The sequence below is a fragment of the Vitis vinifera genome, chromosome 1 (assembly GCF_030704535.1).
Source record: "Vitis vinifera cultivar Pinot Noir 40024 chromosome 1, ASM3070453v1".
Lineage (NCBI taxonomy): Eukaryota > Viridiplantae > Streptophyta > Magnoliopsida > Vitales > Vitaceae > Vitis > Vitis vinifera.
In genome coordinates, this window is record NC_081805.1 from 20,245,039 (window position 1) to 20,268,757 (window position 23,719).

The 23,719-nt window shown below is 32.9% G+C and overlaps 1 protein-coding gene across 1 annotated transcript; it reads right to left on the reverse strand.

The window, feature by feature from the left end:
* Positions 1-14,004: 14,004 nt before the first annotated feature.
* On the reverse strand, positions 14,005-15,860 carry LOC104880641 (uncharacterized). Its single transcript, XM_059736877.1, has 3 exons — positions 15,406-15,860; positions 15,210-15,273; positions 14,005-14,238 (listed from the first exon to the last, which is right to left on the reverse strand). The coding sequence occupies exons 1-3, from the start codon at positions 15,694-15,696 to the stop codon at positions 14,078-14,080; spliced, it is 516 nt and encodes a 171-aa protein (XP_059592860.1). The 5' UTR covers positions 15,697-15,860; the 3' UTR covers positions 14,005-14,077.
* Positions 15,861-23,719: the final 7,859 nt, after the last annotated feature.

Here is a 23,719-nt window from a genome sequence, read left to right on the forward strand (position 1 = left end):
AACAGTTCATGTTTTTCTTTTCTTTTTATAAATTGGTAAAAACAATTCCCACTTATCTAAAAATTGTCTTTGTTTTATTTTGTATTTAAAAATTATTTTTAGAGAACAACGATAAAGCAATGTTAAAATTTTTTAAAAACAATTTTCTTTTTTTAAAAAACATAAAACTATTTTTAAATCATATAGCCAAATAAGCTCTAAATGTTATTAAGAAAATATTTTCAATTATTATAAAAAAAACTTTAACTCCCTGGAATTACTTCTAAGTGATTTTTTTTTTATCCACACCTGTTGTCATTACAAATGCCTTTTGAATTTTGTTAATTATCGTATTTGTTATCTGCCAATGGTATGTAGATTTAATTCCATTAGGAACACATTTAAAAGAAAATATAAACTAAAAAAAGTAATTGTATAGTATTTATGATAATATATTATATTACAGAAAAAAATTTCAAAAAGTCAGTTATTAAGAGTCCATTTGATAGTGATTTTAAAAAACATTTATAATCTTTTTTGAAATTTTTTTATCTTTCAAGAATTAGAAAGATTAGAAATACTTTCTAAAATCACTATTAAATGTACTTTAATAATGCATTTGGTAGTGATTTTAAAAAGTGTTTATAGTATTTTTTTAATTCTTGAAAAAGAAAAATTTTTAAGCATTAAAAAGATTGGAAGAGTTTTTTTATAATCATTATCAAACACACTTTAAGAATTGTAAAAAATGATTAAGAGCACATTTGACAGTGATTTTTATAAAAGTGTTTTTAATTTGCAATTTGTATTGTTTCTATGAACAAACACATAATTAATGAACAGTGATTTTGAGTTTTTTTTTTTGTTTTTATATAATATCTTACCTAACAACAAAAACACTTAATATTTATAAATTACCAAAGAGAAGATAAAAGTTAATAACAAAAAGGAAAAAAATGTAGTTAACTAGTAATTATTTCATGATAAAAGAATATATAAACATGTATGATAAATGAATATATAAATATTCATATTATTAAAAAATAAAACATAATAATTTTTTATCACTACAAGAAAATTTTGAAAGTTACGAAAAGATCTAGAAGACAACAAGCATTGATCATAGGATAATAATTTTTTAAATAAGTGGAAAGTATGCAATCAGATGTGAGCTTAGTCTATCTAAAAAAACTTTATTAATAAAAATCATTTGGATCGTCTCCTCAAGGAATTAGTAGTTTAATGTAGTTGCATGAATTCATTTAGATCTAGTCAATGTTAACCTATTTTATTAATGATGAAGCAATCAAATGAATAGATTGGATTGAATTGTGGAAGATGAAAATAGGGTATAAAATGGATAGAAATAAACTCATATTTGGAAGAAGGACATCTTTAGATTTAATTGAGTCGAAATTGGACTCCCACTAACAAGAATTTAGATGTACCTCATTGAATTCAGAATTACATACAAGTTTAATCCAAATTTATTCCTAGATTTCGTATAAATCTAGACATACATGATCTATCAATAAAAATGAATCAAATATGCAAAGAACATTTATTATATTCCTTAGCATCAAATATGTGAAATCTATACAAACATTCAAAAGAATTTAATCATTTATACTAAAAATCATGATCTAAGAGATAGGAGTTGAGATTTACTATTGAGAATCACTTGATCTTCAATTCATAGTGACTCTTTTCTTGATATTGAAAGATTTGCCTTCTAATCATGAAGAATTTGACCTTCATTCCCATGTTAGGTTGTTAAGAAAGTGATGTAAAATGATATAGAAAATAAAGGTAAAAATAAAATTCAAATTCTAAGTAAAATTGAGTCAAAATGATCCAAGAGAATATCTATTTTGTAACGACTTGCACCCAATCGTGTAGATATTGTCCGCTCTAGAACCCAAATGGGCTCTCACAGCTTTAAAACGCGTTTACAAGGTTAAAAGGATCCCATACATATATAACTCCGATAACTTTCTTCATATCCAATGTGGGATGTCACATACACTCCCTCATGTAGAAACAACGTCCTTGTTGTGTCTCATGGGGTTGTGGGGCTAAACAGATAGATAACCCTTCATGAGGTCAAACAAACCCCTACATCAGGGGGGTCAACTTTGATACCATTTGTGACGATCTGCACCCAACTGTGTAAATATCGTCCGCTTTGAAACCAAAAGGGGCCCTTAAGGCTTTAAAACGCATCTAAATAGTTAAGGGGGGACTCATACTTATATAGTGTCAGAAACTTTCTCCCTTATGCGATGTGGGATATCACAAACAACCCTCCATGCAAACACAGTGTCCTTGTTGTGTCCTAGGGGATTACAAGGCCAAACAAAAAAACACCCCTCATGGGGCCAAACAAACCCTCACATTGGAGTCGGGTTCAACTTTGATACCATTTGTAACATCCCACACACAATCATGTAGATATTATCTACTTTAGGATTCAAAGGGGCCTTCACGACTTTAAAACCTATTTACATGGTTAAGAGGAACACATACTTATATTGCGCTATGAACCTTCTTTCTTATCTGATATGGGATATCACATAACTAGTCTTAGTATCATAAGCACAAAGCTGACATACAATATAAGATTGAACACTTGAATTGATTACCTTGGTAAATAATTAAGAAAATAAAAAAGGAAAAAGAAAAAAAAAATCAAAGAAGAAACAAAAAAAAAAAAAAGAGAAAAAAAAAAAGAAAAAAAAAAGAAAAAAAAAAGGAGAATAAAAAACAACATAAAAAGGATTCTAGTATCAATGAGTTAAGAAAGAACTTAATAGCATCAAATCTATAAAGTAGTCCAACTAGGATAAGAAAAAGGTATGGAAGAACTTAAAGGTGCTCTAAGCTAGATCTATGAAAATTTAAAGTATTTCTTTGTAGGAAACCCTAGGTTACTTTGTTCCTTGGTCCTAAATCTCATAAGGTGCATGCTATCTAGTCCTAGGCTTCTCTAGATCTAATGTAACAGAAAACATGACATTGGAAACCAATAATAAACATAGATATAAAGATTGTAAATCTATACCATGATTTTCCTAGGTCAAATCTAATTTGAAGATGTCAAATCTATGGTTGTTGTCGTACATCTCGTCTATCTAACAAACTTTCATATTATCTCTCCCTTCATGGACCTTAGCACAAGAGAAGGATGGGCTTTTCTTTCTCTTTTGATGGTGACTAGGTGTGTTTTTTTTTTTCTCTGGATTAAAATAAACTAGCCTTTGTTGGAATCGAGCATTGGAAAGCAAGACATGATGTAACAGATTAAGATTCATTTATAAATTTATTTATTTTTGTTACTTGGTTTCCCTTAAATATCTTATTTGTATTAATTGGTATTTGAGCATACACATTCTACATCACTTACATTGTACATGACTTGGATGCGTTAGGAGTTGTATAAAAGATCCAAGTCACGGGTTCCTTGTAGAGTGATGAGTTGTCCACAGTTGGTTCATGAATTTGGGCTATCCATGTAATACTATAGTACACTACCTCCTAATTGGAGCGATAGTTTGTCTTGACTATCGGGATGATTTTCCCATGGTGAGTATATTAGTACATGTGATGAGCATTGGATAGGACCTACGATGAATCATGACATAAGGCTATCAATTGTCTTGATTCACCAAGCTACTATATTGCATGGACTCTCAACCTTGAGAGGATATTGAGCTTGTGCTAAAGTTAACAAGAGGCTTTGACCTATGGGTGAGACCCTAAAATGGTCATATATCCGTATGGATTAGGTCACTATTTATGGAGGTTGGTGGCAATAGGTATTCTCAATAGACTCACCATTATATCTCATGGATTGAGATAGTGTGTCCTCTTGGGTGATCTAAAGGACATGTGATCTAGAAGACTATGGCCATAACATTTTCTTTAGTGGAAATTTGACATATGCTCATTTGAGCTAGAGTATGTAAATTGATCACATAATAAGTGGGATCTGTAACACAAAGATTAGAGAGGTAATCTTGATAGGTGATAACACTACCTTGTTAGATTACAAACACTAGTTCATGAGGAGTTTACATATAGTGGATAGTAGGTCATAAACCTCAAGCTTCGTCTCGTTGTTATTTATATAGAATACCGAAGTGAAGTTGATTCTCTTTAGGGAAATGTTGAATCAACTTTAGAATTGGATTTTGAGGGTGCTAGTACTCTTATGGGTCTTAGTGGTCATCGCTCTAAGCTCATATACCATGATAACACCGTTTATGAGGGTTGAATTGACTCTTGGTTCATTCTTGTGCATAAAGATGTTTTGGTAACTACGCAAGGTTGTATAAGGGATAGTGGACAAGTTATCTGGATTGGTCTAGATTAAGTGACCCAAGCCTTGGAGGGCTCAAGTCACTTAAGCCCAGTAGGGGAACCTTATAAATACCCTCATAAGGGCTAGGGTTTTCATAACTTTTTAAGAGACTTTGTCTTTCATCTCCAAAGAAAAAGAGAGATAGTGAGAGCCAAGAGATCATTCTTTCCAAAGTTCACACTTTGGAGTGTTAAGATTGTGGTTTGAGTCATTGGGTGGAAGATCTTGGGTGTACGAGACTTCCAGATTCATTGTTCTTCATCTTATTCGAGTGGAATTGATTTGGGAACATCCAAATCAAATGTAAAGTTCTCTAATGACTTTCCTCTTGATCCTAGAATTAAAAAAAAAAAATTGATTTTTAACTTTTGTTGCATAGGATCTAGAGACTTAGGGTAGTTTTACATGCACCTATACAATTTAGGGTAAGAGAAATGAGAAATCTAAGGTTCCCAACAGCCTTAACCCTTATGAGGGTTTAAATCGACTTCCTTGTGGGTTTAAGTGACTTAAGCCCAACTTGGGCTTAGGTAGTTAATCCAACCCACTTAGGTCATAAGCAATTAATTAATTAATCATATTTGCCCTATTAATTAATTAGCCTAATCCAGAAAGACCATTAATATAATTCATTACAACCTTGCATTTTTACTAAAACATGTTTATGCATTCTTATGAATTACATTCTCATGATACCCTCAAGAACTGTGCTACCATGAAATAGGAGCTTGAGCAGGGGCTATTGGGACCATAGGAAAATACTGGCTTCCTTATAAGCTAATTGTGAAGTTGATTCAATACCCTACTAAAGAGAGTCAACTAAACTCCAATATCTTTTGAAATTACAACGAGACAAAGCTTGGGTATGTGATCTACTATCCATTGCATACAAACTCCCTATATCTAATAAGGTAAAAACTATCATCCTCTTAAGATTGCCTCCCAATCCTTGAGTTATAGGTCCTCCTATTATGTGATTAATTGACATACTCTAACTCATAAAGAGTATATATCAAATTTCACTTAAAGGATTACTATGACCACAAATTTCATGATCACTTGTCCTTAGAATTACCCAAGGGGACATGCTACCTCAATCTCATGAGATATCATGGTACCTTTTTTGAGAATACTTATTGCGACTAACCTCCATCAACAATGATCCAATTCTTAGGGATATATAATCGCATTAGGGTCTTACCCATACGTCAAAGCCTCTTATTGATTTCAACATAGCTTTAATATCCTTTAAAGGTTAAGAGTCTATGCAATATAGTAGCTTGGTGAATCATGACTCCTTCATAACCAATGTCATGATTCAACATATGTCTTGTCCAATGTGTAACCATACACACTAGTGCACTCACCATGGTAAAATCATCTCAATGACCAAGAGCAATCATCCCTCAAATAAGGAGGTAGTGCATTACAACATCATATGGATTGCCTTAGTCCATGAATCAGTTATGAACAACTCATCAATCTTACAAGGAACCTATGACTTGGATCTTCTGTGTGATTCCTAATGCACCTAAGTCATGTATAATGCAAGTGATACAAACTTGAATACTCAAATTAATATCAATGCGTAAAAGGATAGTAAAGTAGAAAGTCGAGTCTAACTTTGTTACATAATGTCTTACCTCTAAGTGCTTTATCTCTACACTCTTGAACTTAGTTTTGAAATTTCATAGGGGCATCTAATGGACATTCTATTAGTGGGGATAAGTACCCTTAGATGAGGCTTTGAAGCTAACTTATACACCCATGCCAAGAAATTTAAGTTAGCTAGTCCTATTATTAAGCTTAGTTTGAGCCCCTTTCTTTTTGTTTCACTTTTAGTTGCTAAGGGATAAGCTATAAGCTAGTGGAGGATGGTGATAAAGACCCCAAAAAAAAAAAAAAAACACTTTAATGGGGTTATTTAAGCTTATCTTAGTGTGTTTATCGTGCCTATAACTCATCCATTGCCTATGTTTGTAGCTAGGTGTTTTTTTTTTTTTTTTTTTGTATTTGATGTGCTTGCTTTATATTTGTAGGCATTTTTTTAGGGCAATTTCATGTGATGAAATTGGGAATGAGGCACCCAGAAGGTGAATAAGTAGCTTGAATAAGGGAAGCTTGAGAAAACTTAGAGAAGCTTTATAGGTCTAAGGGATTAACCATTGTTTGCATATTTATGCGCACACATATCAACTTGTGTACACACAATCTACTAAGGTATAATCCCCATCTATGCATTCACCCATAAGGTTTGCTCATGCTCAAGCCTCTACGCACATGCTCAACCTTGCGGACACTCCGCTAGGTATACTAGTCCACACTCAAGCTTAAGCCTTTGCACAAAAGTGAACTCATGAACACTATGCCTATCCCTTGCACTCAAGTGAAGACTTAAACCACCTTTCTCCACTTTGCATGTGCAGAAATGTAGTTTCTTAAAGCAGAGATCTACACGCACCCAGACAACACTAAAATCAAGGCATAATGCCTTTCCAACAACTACCACATGACATGAAAAGCATTTTCCACACCCCAAGACAACATCTCAACATATCAATTATAGTTTAGAATCATTATACCATAGCCAATTAACTGCCATTGAGGGTACTATCCCCTGCTAATATGTTAGATCTGATATGGGAAGCTTTTTGAGGAATAATCAACAATCATTACTTCATGATTTACACACATGAAGAGTGGGTCTTGCATATGACAACTATTGGAGTTTAAGAATAGTTTTGGGATATTCTTTTCCATCATTCTTTCTACTTTCATTTTTGTTTTGGGATATTCTTTTCCATCATTCTTTTCATTTTCATTTTATAGTTTTTTTAGTAATATTAGTGTTTCCATTTGTAGTTAGTGAACAATCTTTCTTTTTTAGTTTTGTTTATGCAATCTTTTAGCTGTAGCAATTTGGATTTTTCTCATACTACTGAAATTTCAATTTTATTTAAGCTTTTGAGTCTACTTGTGGTTTTCAGTTTCTGCAATTTCAATTTAGTTTCCATGCCTTTACTTTGCTTCAATTTTGTTGTTCTACTACTCTTTATAGTTTTAGGGATGAGTAACTAGATTTTTAGAGCATCAAGTGGCGTGTGAAAGTGGGATAAACCCTACCTCAGCTCGGTCCTCTAATGGTATAGCTAAGTGTGAAGATTAAGGGGGCTTAGGTTGTAGTAAATGCTTACTACAATGATTATGAAGCCAAAAGTCAAGTAACCTAGGGAGCAAGTTTGATCATGTTAAAATAACCTTAACATGAGCTAGGCACAACCTATTTGGTGTAGATTCATGGTTTGAATTGTAGCCAAAAGTACTGGTTCAAAACCATTGTTTATATCTCAACCGTGGGCAAAACCATATGCTTGAGGAAAATGATTTGGGCTAAGAATAGTTTCCTCTATGGATCCCTATCTTTGGTGCTTGTGTATTTGTCTTTATTTATTTTTAATGCTTTACAATTCTATTTTGATCCATTACTCGACTTTTGCAAAATTTTTGAGTTGCCTATTTCATTGAACTCATTCACCAAAATCCAACCATTTTCCATACCTTGACCACTAAAATATCTAGATCCATGTGAGTTCAACCCTAATACTCTTGAGATAGTATTTTGAAAGTTATTATACTTGGGAGCAAAGTGTACTTTTATTCCTCGAGCTAAAGCCCCATCACAATATCAAACCAATTTTCTAACTGCCAATTGAAGCAAGTGGTCAATTAGTTTTAGTAAACTTTGTAATTAGTTAGGAGAGCTAACATCTTTCTATTATAGAAATTTCTTTATGCTTCCAAAATTATTTAGTTACATCCATGTCTATGTATAAAACTCAAGAAGATTAGAAGTTAAAAGTGTTATTGTTACTCATACAGAGAAAACTCTTTGAAATCGTTTTTCTTGGTTCATTAATCAAACATAGTATCATGGCTAAAATGACTTGTGTTTATGGCTTAAGCTACTGCAATGAATACTAGTCTCTCTTCGTTAAGCATTTCTTATACAAGTGGAACAACATTGATGGTAGCCCCATCACTAACATTCTCATCTACCATTCCTCAACTATATTTGAAATTCACAATAAACAACTACAAATTATGGCATTCATAAGTTCTTTTGATTGTTCGAGCACTTGATCTTGAAGGATATTTGCTTGGAACAAAAGTGTCTCCCCCTCGTTTCATCTCAAATGTGGATGAAAATTCTTCAATAATCAACTAGAAATTTTTAATCTGGAACATAACAGACTAATTCATCTTGAGTTGGATTCTTTTTATTTTTCAGAGCCAATGTTTTGCCATACTGTTTGATGTAAAACTATTGTTGAAGAGTGAGTGATTTTGATTGATTGTTCTTCATTAACTCCAAATATTAAGTGCAACATCTTTAAAGTGCAACATCTTTAAAATAAGTTACAAGAAGCTTCAAAAGGCTCTTTTAGTATTACTGATTATTTTTTTCAAATGAAAGAAATTGCAGATACTCTGCCCACAATTGGTGAGCATATCACTAATGATAAATTGTTGATGCACATTTTTGGTGGTTTAAGTCATGAATTTGATGTTGTAATTGTAATATTTAGTTAAGGAAAGATTCTATTTCTCTTGAAGAAGCTCAATTCCTCCTTCAAAATTAAGAGATAAGACTTCAAAAACTCAACCCTATTTCAAATATCCATATTGATCGTTCTACAAATCTTGTTGCTAAACAAGGCCATAGAAGAAACAACTATCAATTATCTAGGGCTTTTAAAAATAGTTCTTTTTATGGTGGTTGAGGAAGAGAAATCCAAAACAAGCTTATCTATTAGTTATAGGGCAAAACTGGTCACATTGCATTGAAATGTTATCATTGTTTCAACATTAACTTTATAGGGCCACAACAAAAACCACAATATGCAAATTCTGCTTCACCATAAGGCATTCATTTACAAGAAAATGCTCAAGCTTACTTTGCCATGTCAGTCATTGTAAATAATACTAACCGATACATGGATATAGGAGCCACAAATGACATTATTGCTAATCTCAATAAGTTGATTCTTAAGACAAGCTACAAAGGTAAGGAACAACTTGTTCTTCGAAATGGTAATTCTCTAAAGATTTGTGATATTGGTTCTTCAACAATATCATCTAAATTTTTATCACAACCATTATATCTTAATGATATCTTTCATGTGCTTGCAATTATAAAAAATTTATTAAGCATATTTAAATTCACCAAGGACAACAATGTCGTTGTTGAATTCTATGATGATTGTTGTCTTGTTAAGGAAAAGAACATGAGGAAGATTTTGATGTTGGGCAAGCTTAAAGGGGGGCTTTATCAACTTGATGTTCTAGCGTTCTTAGGAAGTTTAAAATATATCTCAAATTCTGGTTCTAGTTTTCCTTTAGTTTCTCTAGCATAGGTCAAATTTAATGAGGCTTGTACTAAAATTATGAACACTTGGCATGGCAGGCTTGGTCATCCTCATGCTTAAGTGTTAAATAAAGTACTTAGAAATTTAAATGTCTCTAAGAACTAAGTACCTTCAATTTTGTGATGCTTGTCACCATAAAAACGTTTGTCAAACAAATTTTTTGAACTCATTGAATAAAACTTTTGCTCCTTTAGAAATAGTATATTATGACATTTGGGGACCTTCACCTATTTTGTCTACAAAAGGGTATTGATATTACATTCACTTTGAGGATGATTTTACTCACTATACGTGGATATTTCCAATGAAGTTAAAATCTGAAACCAAAGGTATTTTTTCTGCATTTTCAAAGTTTGGTAGAAAGATAATTCAATAGAAAATTAAAATGTCTTCAAACTGATTAGGGAGGGTGAATACAAGCCTCTTTTACCTATTCTAGCTCAACAAGGTATAGTTTTCAAACATCCATGATCTTATATTCAGTAGAAAAATAGAATAGTAGAATGAAAACATAGACACATAGTTAGGGTTGGATTAACACTCTTGGCATAAGCACACATGCCAATAAATAGGTTACCTACCCAAGTTCTTAATTATACTTCTAGTTTTGAGTCTCTTTATCATAGAAAACCAGATTATAAGCTTCTAAGGTTTTTGGTTGTGCTTGCTTTCTTTATCTAAGGTCCTACAATAAACACAAGTTTGCCTTTCATAATACCAAGTGTGTCTTCCTTGGTTACAACTTGGTGCATAAAGGATATCGTTGTCTAAGTTCTTCAGGTCTGATTTACACAACCAAGAGTGTCTCATTTGATGAAGATTGTTTCCCATTTGCTGCCAATTTTCAAGTTAAAAGGTTTGGTGCTACAAATTTTGTTTCTATTGCCACAAATGAACCCAATATTTTTGATATGTGGCATGTTCTCTCACCAAATGATTCTTTAACTTCTACTACATCTATTTTACTTGAAACAATAGTTCATCATCGTCTTTGGCTAGAGCACCTGTTGAAAAAAAAAGCATTACAACCTGTTGAAACTAATACTATTGAGGATCCTAATATTTTACTATGAGAATCAATATGTTAAGTCTAATTCTTCATCTATTCAGAATACTTATCCTATGCAAACGAGATCCAAGTCTGGAATTTTCAAACCAAAGGTCTTCTTTGCCAAACAGAAAATAAATACTTTAGTTATTGAGCCTACAAGTGTGGAACAAGCTCTATTGGATACAAACTGGAAAAAAGCAATAGAAGATGAGTACAATGCACCTTTGTCTAATAACACATGGAGCTTAGTACCTTATATAGAGGACATAAAACCTGTGGACAACAAATGGATTTTTCAAGTAAAATATAATCTTGATAGTTCTATACAAATATATAAGGCATGACTTGTTGCTAAGGGTTTTTAGCAAACAACAAGGCTTGATTACTTTGATACTTTTAGTTCTGTTATAAGTCATTAACCATTTGTGTAGTGCTTACTATTGTTGTTACAAAAGGTTGGGATATTCAACAGATTGATATAAACAATGCATTTTTAAATGAAGGCCTACAAGAAATTGTGTACATGACTTAACCAATTGGTTTTATTGATCAAAGTGCTCCACATCATGTTTGCAAGCTACACAAGGCTCTATATGGTCTAAAACAAGTGCCAAGGGCTTGGTTTGACAAGCTTAAAACTACTCTATTACACTGGAGTTTTGAAAATTCAAAATTTGATACCAGTCTCTTCATACATAAGTCTGCAAGCAAATTACTACTCTTGTTGGTCTATGTAGATGACATTTTGATAATTGGTGATGATACTGATTTGATTCAGTAGGTAATGAAGGATTTAAATGAAAAGTTTACATTAAAGACTTTAGGTTCCATGAATTGTTTTCTTGGCTTTGAGGCATGTAGAGATCAATCTGGTCTTTACTTAACCCTAACAAGTATACTTTGGATATTTTGGAAAAGGCTAAGATGACAAGAGCTAATCTAAGTTCAACACCTCTTTCGATTGGGGTTAAGTTACACTCAAATGACAACAAATTATTTGAGCAACCCTTCTTATATTGAAGTATCATTGGGAGACTTTAATATTTGACTATGACTTGACTTAATATATCCTTTGTTGTAAACAAACTTAGTCAATTTATTCATGCACCAACAGTGGAAAGCCTGAAAAAGTATCGAGGTATCCAAGAGGCACAATTGGATATAGCTTGAAGTTTCAACTAGCAAAAGCTTTGGTCCTTGAAGGATTCACCGTTTCAGATTGAGCTAGTAACATTGATGATAGGAGGTCTACTAGTGGTTATTGTATTTTTCTTGGAGGAAATTTGATTCAATGGAGTTCTCGAAAGCAAGGTTGTAGGAAGGTCAAGTATTGAGAGTAAGTATCAAACTTTAGCTCAAGCTACTATTGAAATAGTTTGGCTACAAAGCTTGTTTGCTGAACTCAAAACTATGCATAGTCTTACATTGTGGTATGACAACATTGGAGCAGGATCCTTAGCTTCAAATCCTATGTTTCATGCAAGAATAAAACACGTAGAGATTGACATTCCTTTGGTGAGAGAAAGAGTTATTGCAAAGGAGCTAGATGTAAGGTTTTGCCAACTGAAGAAAAACTTGTAGATCTATTGACAAAGCCCTTAACCACTACTCGGTTTGAACTAATTTGTGACAAGTTCATCTTTTCCAAGGCATAGCATTGCTTGAGGGGGCAAGTTGAAGCAAGTGGTTAATTAATTTCAGCAAACTCTGTAATTAGTTAGCAGAGCTAACAACTTTTTGTTACAGAAAGTTCCCTATGCTTCCAAAATTCTCTAGTTACATCCACGTCTATGTATAAAACTCAAGAAGATCAGAAGTTAAAAGTGCTGTTGTTACTCATACAGAGAAAACTCTCTGGAATTGTTTTTCTTGGTTCATCAATCAAACAACCAGAGAGAGACACCATCTATATACAACCGTGTGTGCATACTCTTCTTTTTGTGCACACTCTCTTCTATGTGTGTACAATTCTCCTGTCCGTATGCTGGTCTGCGCATGCCTCTTTGCACCCAAATTTTATTTTATTTTATTTTTTATTTTATTTATTTATTTATTTATTTATTTTTTTCCCTTTTTGCACTTCAACTTCTTCTCCCTCCCATTTGTTTTAAGTTAGCAATGTAAGTAATGGAATGCCACTAGGGTGAATTCAATAAAAATACTCTAAAGTAATTTTCTAATAAATCAAAAAATATCTTTAGTTTTGGTTATAAATTAGCCTATTCATATACTTTTCTTACATTTCACACTTCAGGTTCTGAAATCATAAGCTGGAAGTTTCAAAGTTGTTGGATAAATCCATGGTTCCAGACCTTAGGGTGTGACAAATCAAGCTTGATCTAAGACCAACCAGCAGACTAAATGAAAACATTCCAACAAGCGCCCAGAAGACATTCCCCATGTCAACGGAGGATTGAATATCATAATTGACCACAACAAAATTTATATTTAGCCTTTGCTTAGTTGTCTTTAAAAACTCAGCAAAAACAAACATAGATTGTTAACAAAGGCTCTTATGTTTCTCATACATAAAACCTAATTTCAAATGCTAACTAGTTGCATGGGGCCCAGAAGAGGATTATAATTTCTCTCGGAAATTTAAGTTGGTATCTTTATCTATATTAGATTCAGCACTCCTAACTCCCAACTACATACCTAACAAACTAAGAAGTAAAAATGTTTACCTTTCTAGAAATCACCAACCAAAAGTATTTAACATATGAAATGATCTTATCTAAGGGTCAAGTGGCTGCCTTGATTAAAATGTTGAAATCTCTCTAGGCAAGGATCAAAATTTTGGTAGAGCCAATAGTTGCGACATTAATTCAAGGGTGTTTCGTGGATGGAAAAGCCCGATTCATGAGATTACATGTGCAAGTGTGCGGGAAAACATATGGTATTGGACATATTTGAGGATGATGGGCACCCACTTCCATTACATCTATATCTCAATTTGTTTACTACAATCGATTACGTACAAGAGACTTGTAATTTGTGAGAGCTCATTACGAAATATTGGGGTTTGGTACCAATCTTTGACCACTTCGGGTTCATAAAACAAAAAGTGAAATCACACAACCTGATAGTGTTCTAGCTTGTCTCATATCTATATAGGATTCATACTCCATGGTGTCGGTCAACAAAACTTGAATAGATCGAACACTCTCCCCATTTCCCTAATTAAATACCATTACTTTATTTAGTAGTGTATTAAAAAAGTTTGTTTTGTACTCTGGAAATGAAATCTGATATGTCCATGTTTCAAGGACCAACCGGCACAGACTTGTTATGTATGGGTCGTCGTCTTCTCACGTGGGAATAATCCATAGTAAAGAACTGAGACATGTCGGCCCCCTCCATCCATTCCTTCATTGTTCCACCTCTTCCACGCCTCAGGCCCGGTTCTTTGTCATATGGCTTACCTAGACAAGTCACATTAACAATCAGACATGAATATCTAAATAGATAAATAACAATATAAACCAACTTTAAGAAAGATTGCTTGGTCGTTTCAAATTTATCGCATTACACTTCTCTGAAGGTTTCTAGATTGTTTTATATACATTTAACAAATGATCTTCTAGTTTCACTTTTAGGCCTCTAATAAATGCTCCACAAATTAGAAAAGGATCTACCTTTGAAGGTTGACACTAAGCTATTCAGCTAAACTTGTACGTGTATGCTCTATTAATGTCAGGAAAATAAAATTAAGAATAAAATAAAATCAGTATCATACGAGCCATTAGAAGTCGGTTTTGAAGAGGTGAAAGAACTGCAGGCTACTATTACTCCTATCGCAAAGAACTGGTATTATAAGCACTAAGATTTATCAGTTTGGACTGCTGTCAATTCAACTAAATAACAAAAACTACAATTGTTAACTACTGCATGCTAGTGTTACTGCTATGAACTCTTAATTCTGACAAGAAATGAAACTTTGTGGGTGGTATCTGAAGGGCCTGGAACTAGGTAGCAATGATCAGAATTTGCTATTTTATTGCTCTAGAAGTTCAGAATGAGGAGAAATGAAAAAAGAAAATAGTTGATGTTGAAAGAATATTCATGTCCTGGACAGTAAGGATATCCTCACAACCCACATAATCAATGTGTGAGACACAATGTTGTGCATTCAGAACACTTAAATGGCTTAGGACATGTTTGACAACACAATGTGGTTCAGTTTCCAGGTTCAACATTGAAAGTTATCCAGGCCATTTTTTAAGTGGGGGAGATGCATGCAATTTTGACCATGTAATCATGGCTCAGCCTGTGGCTTGGATTGAAATGAAATATGCTACTTAGACTACATGAAGGAGTTGATTAAGTTTTCAAGCTAGCTTTTCGTTGATAGGGTGGGATTCTTGTAACATGTATAATTTTGATCAGTGGTCACCTGAAAAATCTGCCTTTTTCTTGTGGTGCTGAGACATGGAATCTTTTTCTCCATCTCTTTTCACCTGTTCTCCAGGAAAATGAAGAAAACTAGAATCAAAGAAAAGGAAAAACTGAAAATGTTCTTTTTTTATATTTTTTTTTTCAGGTCCATTGTAGACTGTTTTCAGTTTGCAACAGAATCTTACAGTTGCTACCTGAATGAGTCTGAGCTTCCTTGACATTTTAGAGAAAGAATGCTGCTGCAGATCATAGGCATCTCCAAGGTGCAGAGAAATAAGATCATCATGGGCTGCTTGAACAGGCAAAGAAATAAGATCATCAACATGAATATGTGTTTGTGTGTGTGTGTGTACACGTGTGTGTGTGAGAGAGAGAGAGAGATTACCTTGCCCGTGCCATGGTTGCAGCTGAATTTGGAGAGAAGCACAGGGAGTCAGCAAAATTAGGAGGCCAATACATAGCATAGTGATGACTATCAGTTCCATTGCTTCCTTCCTAGGAGACTTACATGAGAGATTTTCTTCTGTGGGCTTCGGTTCGATTTTATATCAAGCAAAGAGGAGGAGGGGAACAACCCTAAAGCTAGCTATGAGAAAGACAGCAAGCATACACAAAGCACAAAAAACAGAATTCCAAAACATTTGTACGGATAAATCTATATTTAACTTCCTTTTTAGGAGCCTTCACGCTATTTGGGTTGGTTTTGTCACGTTCTAGTAGATGGGGCCCCTGTTCTGTATTTTATTACCATGTCTGCACATATCTCCATCAATACGTACAGTATATATGTTAATATCATTTAAGGAAGAACAACTGCCCAACTACTCCAATGGAAAAAGATAATACTGGATAATCTCATCATGATGTTCCTCATTGGCATTATCGTCACAGGACCCATGTTTTCCTTAGCTTTGAACATGCAATCCAGCATATTAACTATGGAATAATTCAATTGGTCAGTTATGTTCTTCCTGCTTAAGTGAGCTTATATTCCACATTCCTATTGCCCATCAAGGAAACATTTTTTCGTAGGCACCCAGCCTCGAGGTCGGTTGCTGAATTTTTGTGCGAAGCCACAAAGTTAACATCAAGATCCATGGTCTTTGACGACTAATCAAATTTAAAATTAGAAATTAACAACAGGCAGGAGTGCTAGCTTGTAAGAGAGACACGCTGTTTTTCACCAACTGATGCAAATTGAAAAGCATAAATAAATAAATAAATAATCAAAGAAGCAGGTGTTAATGTATTACATTAGATTGACAATTAACTTTAAAGATTATTAATTCGAGACTACTTTATTACATGAATCTTACACTGAAATGTTCATAATGAAGATAGAATTTATAAAATCAGATAAGTAGGTTTTGAGTTCGAAATTAGAACATAATAATCACATTAAATACATGATGCAGTCATATTTGGGCTTTAATAGGTGAGCTATGAACACTTGAAAACAACCAGAAGTGATGGTGCCCTCAAAAGCATAGGAAGGTGGGAAAACAGTTTGGAAGTTTGAACATCCATCAACAAAACAGTTAAGCATTTTCCTTCGGAAAATCTTAAAAAATGTTAAAATTTTTCTATTTTTTTCTAGAATATAATTGGGTATGCATAAAGACCTATGGTTTGGGTATAAAAGGATTTGAAAAACCTCATTTTGTTTGTGTGAAATAAGAAAAACCATTGAAAATCTATAGGCAAGTATTCTGCACTAGTTCTGAAAACTCCAAAATTAAGATCGTGTTTGAAGTATCTTGAAAGCCCTTTCAAGAAAAAATAAATAAATAAATAAATAGAGGTTACGGTTTTGAGGTGATTCACTAAGGAGCATGGAGGTGTGCTACCTCACAAATGCGAAGAATATGTATAGGTGGGGGTCAATATGATACTCATGAGATAGATGCATCTAGACCAGATAAAACCATGTATGATTCCTTTTAGGTTTTGGTAATTATTACTATGATCAATAATAGACCTATGGTTTCTGCATCTTTAGAAGTTAAGGCAATATCTGTAGGTCATTAATTTCTATCTATATCTAATGTTTTATGTTTAATTGAAATATTTTTGGATTATCAGGACATATTAATTTTCTCATGGCTAATCTAAACAACATAACTAAATCATTTTAATTAATTTGAGATAGGCCTAAAAATGATTAATTTGAGATATTCCATTTGGGCATAAATTTTGAGGACTACCTTTTCAAACCCCTTATGGGTAGTTTCATGGTCAAGTATACAACTTTAAAAGTAGTATATGAGCAAATTAAATTTTTCAAAAGTAACAATTAACCTCATTGGAACCATTGAGAGTGGGATCATTTATAAATTGTTCACTTTTCTTTGATTTTAATAATTATCCTCATTGGAAAGTTTGTATTGAATTCCTACTTAAAATGTAAGACAAAGGAGTTTGGAATGCAATGGAATTTGGGTAGTTATCAATAGTCCTTGTGGAACAAAATGGTAGATCTACAACTCAAATTAAGCCCAAACAAGAATGGAATGGTAGATCTAACATTTTTCTCCACATCTAGTGCAAAACACTTTATTTTCAATTAAGCCCAAACAACAAATTCAGACATTATTCAAGTTAAGCCAGTGCCAAACCCTTTACTTTATTTTCAATGGTGTGAGACTTGATTAGTTTCAAAGAATAGCAAGGTGTAAATATGCTAAAGAGGATTGGGATATTTTAGCTATTACTCATGAGGACACTTTTACTCTAAAATTATCCAAAATTGAAATATTGACCTCTAGGTTTAAAAGCAAAAGAGTTGTCACACCCTAAGGTCTAAAACCGTAGTTTAACTTAATACATACACAAAAACAATCCATGATTATTGAACTTGAAGTGTGAACTATAGAAAATGTTATTGTGTTTATATTAACAAAGTTTGTATTCAAGGCTCATTACGTTTCGAGTTGTCATTTCTTTAGGTACTAATGATTCAACCCTAGTCTATAGTGAGCTAAGAGGAAGTCTTAAAGTTTCAAGATCCACGGAGCTTATTATCATGATTCAACCCTAGTGTATACTGAGTCAAGATAAAGTCTTAAAGTTTCAAGTCCTTCAGAGCTTATTACTAGATATCAATAAATCATCCCTTATAATGAATGATTTCAATCCAAGTGAAGATTCAATTACCTCCTTCAAATACTCTTGTAATGGAGCTTTATGAGTTTAAGAACCCCAAGTGTACCTTCTATGTTGACCTAGTAAACCAGATTTTTCACTAAGTGAAAATGAGCCAATTTAGAGAGTGACTCAAACTTGAAAACTTTTTATTAGATTGGGGTTTTAACATTTGTTTACCACATTAAAGTTTATGAAGAAGAAAGAATTTGAATTGCCCTTGTCATTTGAAATTTTAATTTTTGTTATTTTTATAACTAAAATTAGAAAATCATATTTTGATTTACTTAAAATTGAATTTTGTAAGCATTTTTTTTTTAAAATTCAAATGGTGTTATTTCCTTATACAGTAAACTTAAAGCAAGTAAAAGGTTTACAATAAATAAGTTGGTGATAAGAACTCTAACTTAGTGCCTTTATGGGGACTTTTTCCGCTCATTTGAGTGTGTTTGAGTACTTAAAACTAATCCATTGTCCACATTATTTACTAACCCTCAATATTTTGGATTTAATCATAATTGTTTGGGAGTAAATTGAAAAAGTTAGTTTAAAAAAAAGCTCAAGGGATAGCACTAGAGCAAGCATGTAGTGATTGGATGGAGGAATTTTCAAAGAGTTGAACAACAATCAAATTCATTTGTAAGTAGAGAGGAGTCACATATGCGAAATTGCATTTCACACAAATGAAATCATGAAGAAGGACAAGTACACATAAGCAAAAAGAAAATGGGGCAATATGAGTAAGCATGTTTACTCATGCGAAAGTGAAATGCACTACACATAAGCAAAGTCATCTGAACAAAGGAAGAAAAACCTAATTTATGCACGAAGATGTGTACAGAAAATGTAGCTTTGTGCACACATTGAGAAAACTCTAAGAACTATCACACAAAGTTGAAATTCCATGTACACAACTTCAATCTATGGACAAAATGATTAAAGAGTGACCTTGGTTACGCACATGTATCACACCTTCTTATGTGAACCGGAGAAATCCCTAGGCACACGCTAAGGAGATTCATATTTGATCACATGACTAAAGTTCTTAAGGATTCTCCATCTCAAATTCTCTCACAAAAAGAAATAGTTAGAACTGCAATTGTCACACATAAGCTAATTAGAAAAATGGTTTTGGGTAGCGTATGGTGGAAACTAAGGGGAAGTATTTTAAGAGAGCTTTTAGGAGAGAAATAAAGGGTCTATTTGTAAGGTGTATCCAAAAACCGTTTTCTATTCTTGAGAATAAAAAACACTCAAAAATATGTGTGACAATTATTCTTCGTGTTCTCAAAGTTATTCTCTGTGTTTTCAAATTGATATTTTTGGAGAACAATTGGAAGATGTTTTCTTTGTTTTATACATTGTTAACTAAAAAAAAAAACATAGAGAACACAAAACATTGAACCAAATCCACAAACCCACAAACCCTTAAAATCTCAAATCAAACAAATTGAGCCAAATCCCAAATCCACATAGAAAAGAAAGCCACAAACCCTCAAATCCGTGTTCTCAATTTTTTTTTCCTGTTTTTTTTTTCTCCAAAAGAGAGAATAGACTAACAACAATACTGGTCAGGGAGGATGGTGGCAGCATTGTGATATGAACTTCACATAGATGGAGCAACGAGAGGTGGGTATGATTGTGGACTATGTTTAGATGAGAAAATATGTAGGAGTAGAGAAATGGAGATGACATGAAGAGAGGAGTGTGGAAGTAGAGGTGATGAGAAGAGAGGGGGAGAGAGAGACCGCGAGAAGGATCTAAGAGGGAAGAAAAAAGGTCTAGAAGATCTATTTCATTAGATATATATATATATATATATATATATTAAAATGTTCATTTTTTTAATTCTTATTTATTTAAAATTAAGGTTTTATTTGTCCCTACAAATAATTAATCTTTTAAACAAAAACAACAAAATACATTAGTGTTGATTCTAGAGGATGACAACATGGATACTACAAAGAGTAGTAATATTAGGTTTTAGTATTTATCACAATAAATATTTACAATCAATTTTATAAAACAAGGTTCAATTTGCTAGTGTTGTACTTCCATAAGCGAAACTAATTTTTAATTAATGAAATGAAAAAAGTGTCAATAGCTAATAATCATATAGTTTTGAGCATCAAGACATGAAGACACAAGCCTACCACGCCCTCAAGACACTAACTCAAGATTTTAAATCAAATTTTGTACACACTCTCTCTCTCTCTATTAAGTGTGGGCTCATTAGCCTCTTTTTAAGTCTCTCTCTTCTGTCACTTCCAAATAACTTCTCTCTAAATAAGGGAATTAGTTATCAATCCATGTAGAACAAGGATATGGTATATTGTGCTTAGTGTGTGGTATCAGTCTTACGTACAAAGGTTAAAAAATAAAAATAAAAATAAAAATCCAAGGCATCTTAAGATGTCAATCTAATTAGTTTAGCACCTTAGCATAGAAGAACAAGGTAAATAAACTATAAAGATCTCTATAATGTCATTCCCTTAAATGTAAAAAAAATGTGGCTAAGGTCATACAATTTGTGTAAGAATATAATAATGCTAAAACACAAATCAAGAAAGATAAAATAGGCATCCAATAAAGAGAGATTGAATATAAGAGTTTTAGATATTAGCACGTGGAGAGAGAATGGAAGAGAAATAAGAATCTTGTTCATGAACCTTATTTACATTTTATATTTTTTTTTAAATTATTATTTTTGTTCAAATTTGACTCAATTTATTTATTTATTTATTTTTAGGAAAGTCAATATTTATAAAGTTTGTGTTTTGGTAAGTTATCTTTTTAAGTTTGACAAGGATTAGAAAACTATTGGTTTAAGATTAATCCATAAGACTATAAATATGTGATTTTATATTAGATTTATAGGAGGGAAAGAGAAGAAAAAGTGAGAAAAGAGTGAAGAAAGATAGACAAAGGGTGTGTTGGGTTTTGGGTAGAGAAAGGTTAAGAGAGACTTGAAGTGTATATTCTTGAAGTTTATAATCATTTTGATCTCTCTTTTCTATGGACATAAGTGATTACACAAAACCACGTAAATATTTTGTCTTCTTTATTTCATTTTATTTTTCCTATTATGTTTGGGAATTGTGATTTTTCTTGACAATTGGTATCAAAGTTTTTATTTCCTCATATTTTGTCTTCTTTATTTCATTTTACTTTTCCTATTGTGTTTGGGAATTGTGATTTTTCCTAACAATTGGTATCAAAGTTTTCATTTTCTAAATAATTGGTATTAGAGCCATAGTGAGAAAATTATGGGGAAAATAATTTTGAAGATGATGTCAAGCCTAAATTTTTTATATTAAGCCCTTTGATAGAAAAAATAATTTCACTATGTCACAAAGTACTATTAAAGATATTTTGGTGTAATAAGGACTTCTCAAAGCATTACAAGGCAAGAAATTAGGGAACAAGATGAATGAAGAATGGGAAAAAGCAAGACTTCTAAGTACTATTCATTTAAGTCTGACTCTTGGAATAAGTATAGTATTTTGAATGAGAAGTTTTTTTCTAATTTGTGAGAGAAGTTAGAAAAAATGTATATGTCAAAACCCCTAACAAATAAGCTACATTTGAAGAAATAACTATTTGAGTTAAAGATAGATGAAAGAATGGTTGTTAGGGATTGTATAAATAAAATTAATAAATGTGTCACCCAATTATTAGGTGTAGAGGTTTAGATTGATGAGGAATACCAAACCATTATTTTATTAGCATCCCTACCAAACTCAAACTCATATCAGATAGTGGTGACTACACTCTTATTGGAAAGACAATGTTGATAATGGATAAGGTGTCAACTAATCTTTTAAAAACTGAAAATATTAAGCAGCTAAGTAATTTGTTTCATATTAGATAAACTTTTACAATGAATTCTAAACCAAACCTTGGTAGGAATAAATTGCAAGGGAAGTATTATGATAGGACAGATGGTTGTTCCTAATCACGCTTCTAGAGGGATGCGAAGTGTTATTACTGCCACAAAAAGAGATATATTGATGAGAACTCAAAATATACACTAGGATGGCTCTAAAAAAAGCTTATTTTAGTGTATTTGAGACACTCATAACATGCTCAACTCTTCAATTTGTTGTTAAACCCTTAGGAAATTCGTTTTGACATGTTTTGTGAGATTTTTACAAAATTAAGTTATGCTTGGCAAACTTCCAACACTTCATGGACAAGAGATAATCTAAGTAAAAGATGCTATCACTAATAGTGCACTAAGAAGAACTCAATGTAGATAATGCAACTTCAGAGCATCAATCCAAATTATGCACTTGGAAAAGCACACTTAAATTGTGCATCTTTAAGTAGTGGCTTAGATTGTGCATTTAGGGAGCCAAACCTACATTGCACACTAAAGAGGCACATTTTAAGTTGCGCTTTGGTGAATAGTTTACTCTCCTTAAGCACTCTAACAATTGCGCATTGAATGAACACCTTTTAGATTGCGCACTTCTTTGAAGGTGTATCATCTGTCACACACCACTCAAGCACACCAAGAAGGAAGTGCACCATACCACCTCAACTTGTGTAACGCTCACAAAAACTAACATCATAAGTGCATTATTAAGCAATAAGTCAAGCTCACAATAACAACCTTCAGTGTGCAATTTTAATAAATAAACAACACACTTTCCCTTAATAAAGTATGCTCTCCTCTCTGGCTATGAAGCGTACCCCATACAACTTTCATTTCAGTGCATTACCTCAATCACTCCACCTTGCGCTTGTGCTACATCTTCCCATTTTTGCACACTCATTAAGGTTGCATAACAAACAACATTCCTATTGCTCTTATTGATCCATTTACACCACCATGTTGTCACATTGAAAGGATAGAAAGTGTAGTTGACCACTCCACATCAATATTTCTTGATTGATGGTTGTGCCGCTAGATCAACAACATGGGTAAGAGGCATAACAAACTAAGGATAGCTTTGGAGCACAGGGGAAGAGAGAGATTTTGTCGCCTACAAATATGAGAACTGTAAATAGTGAAAGAAGAGGAGAATTTAATGAGGAAATAAGTTAGTTTGTTGAGTTGTTTTTCTTTCTTTTCTATAATGTGTGTTGTTTTTAATAAAATTTATCTTTCAGTTTTATGTTTCTAATTTTTATGTTTTTGTTTTTTTTTGTTTTTATGTTTCTTTTTTCATATTTGTTGTCTATTCCAAAGGTAACTAAGGGTTGAGATCTCAACATCTTAGTTCAATTCATCATTGGTTTAGCCGTCGATGGTTGAAAGTGGCTTCTCTTAAAAAGGGTGGCTACAAAGACCAAAAGTAAGGGTCTCCAAAAAGCCCACGGCTCGTGGCCTGGCCCGAGCCCATTTCTGGATGGGCCGCCTGC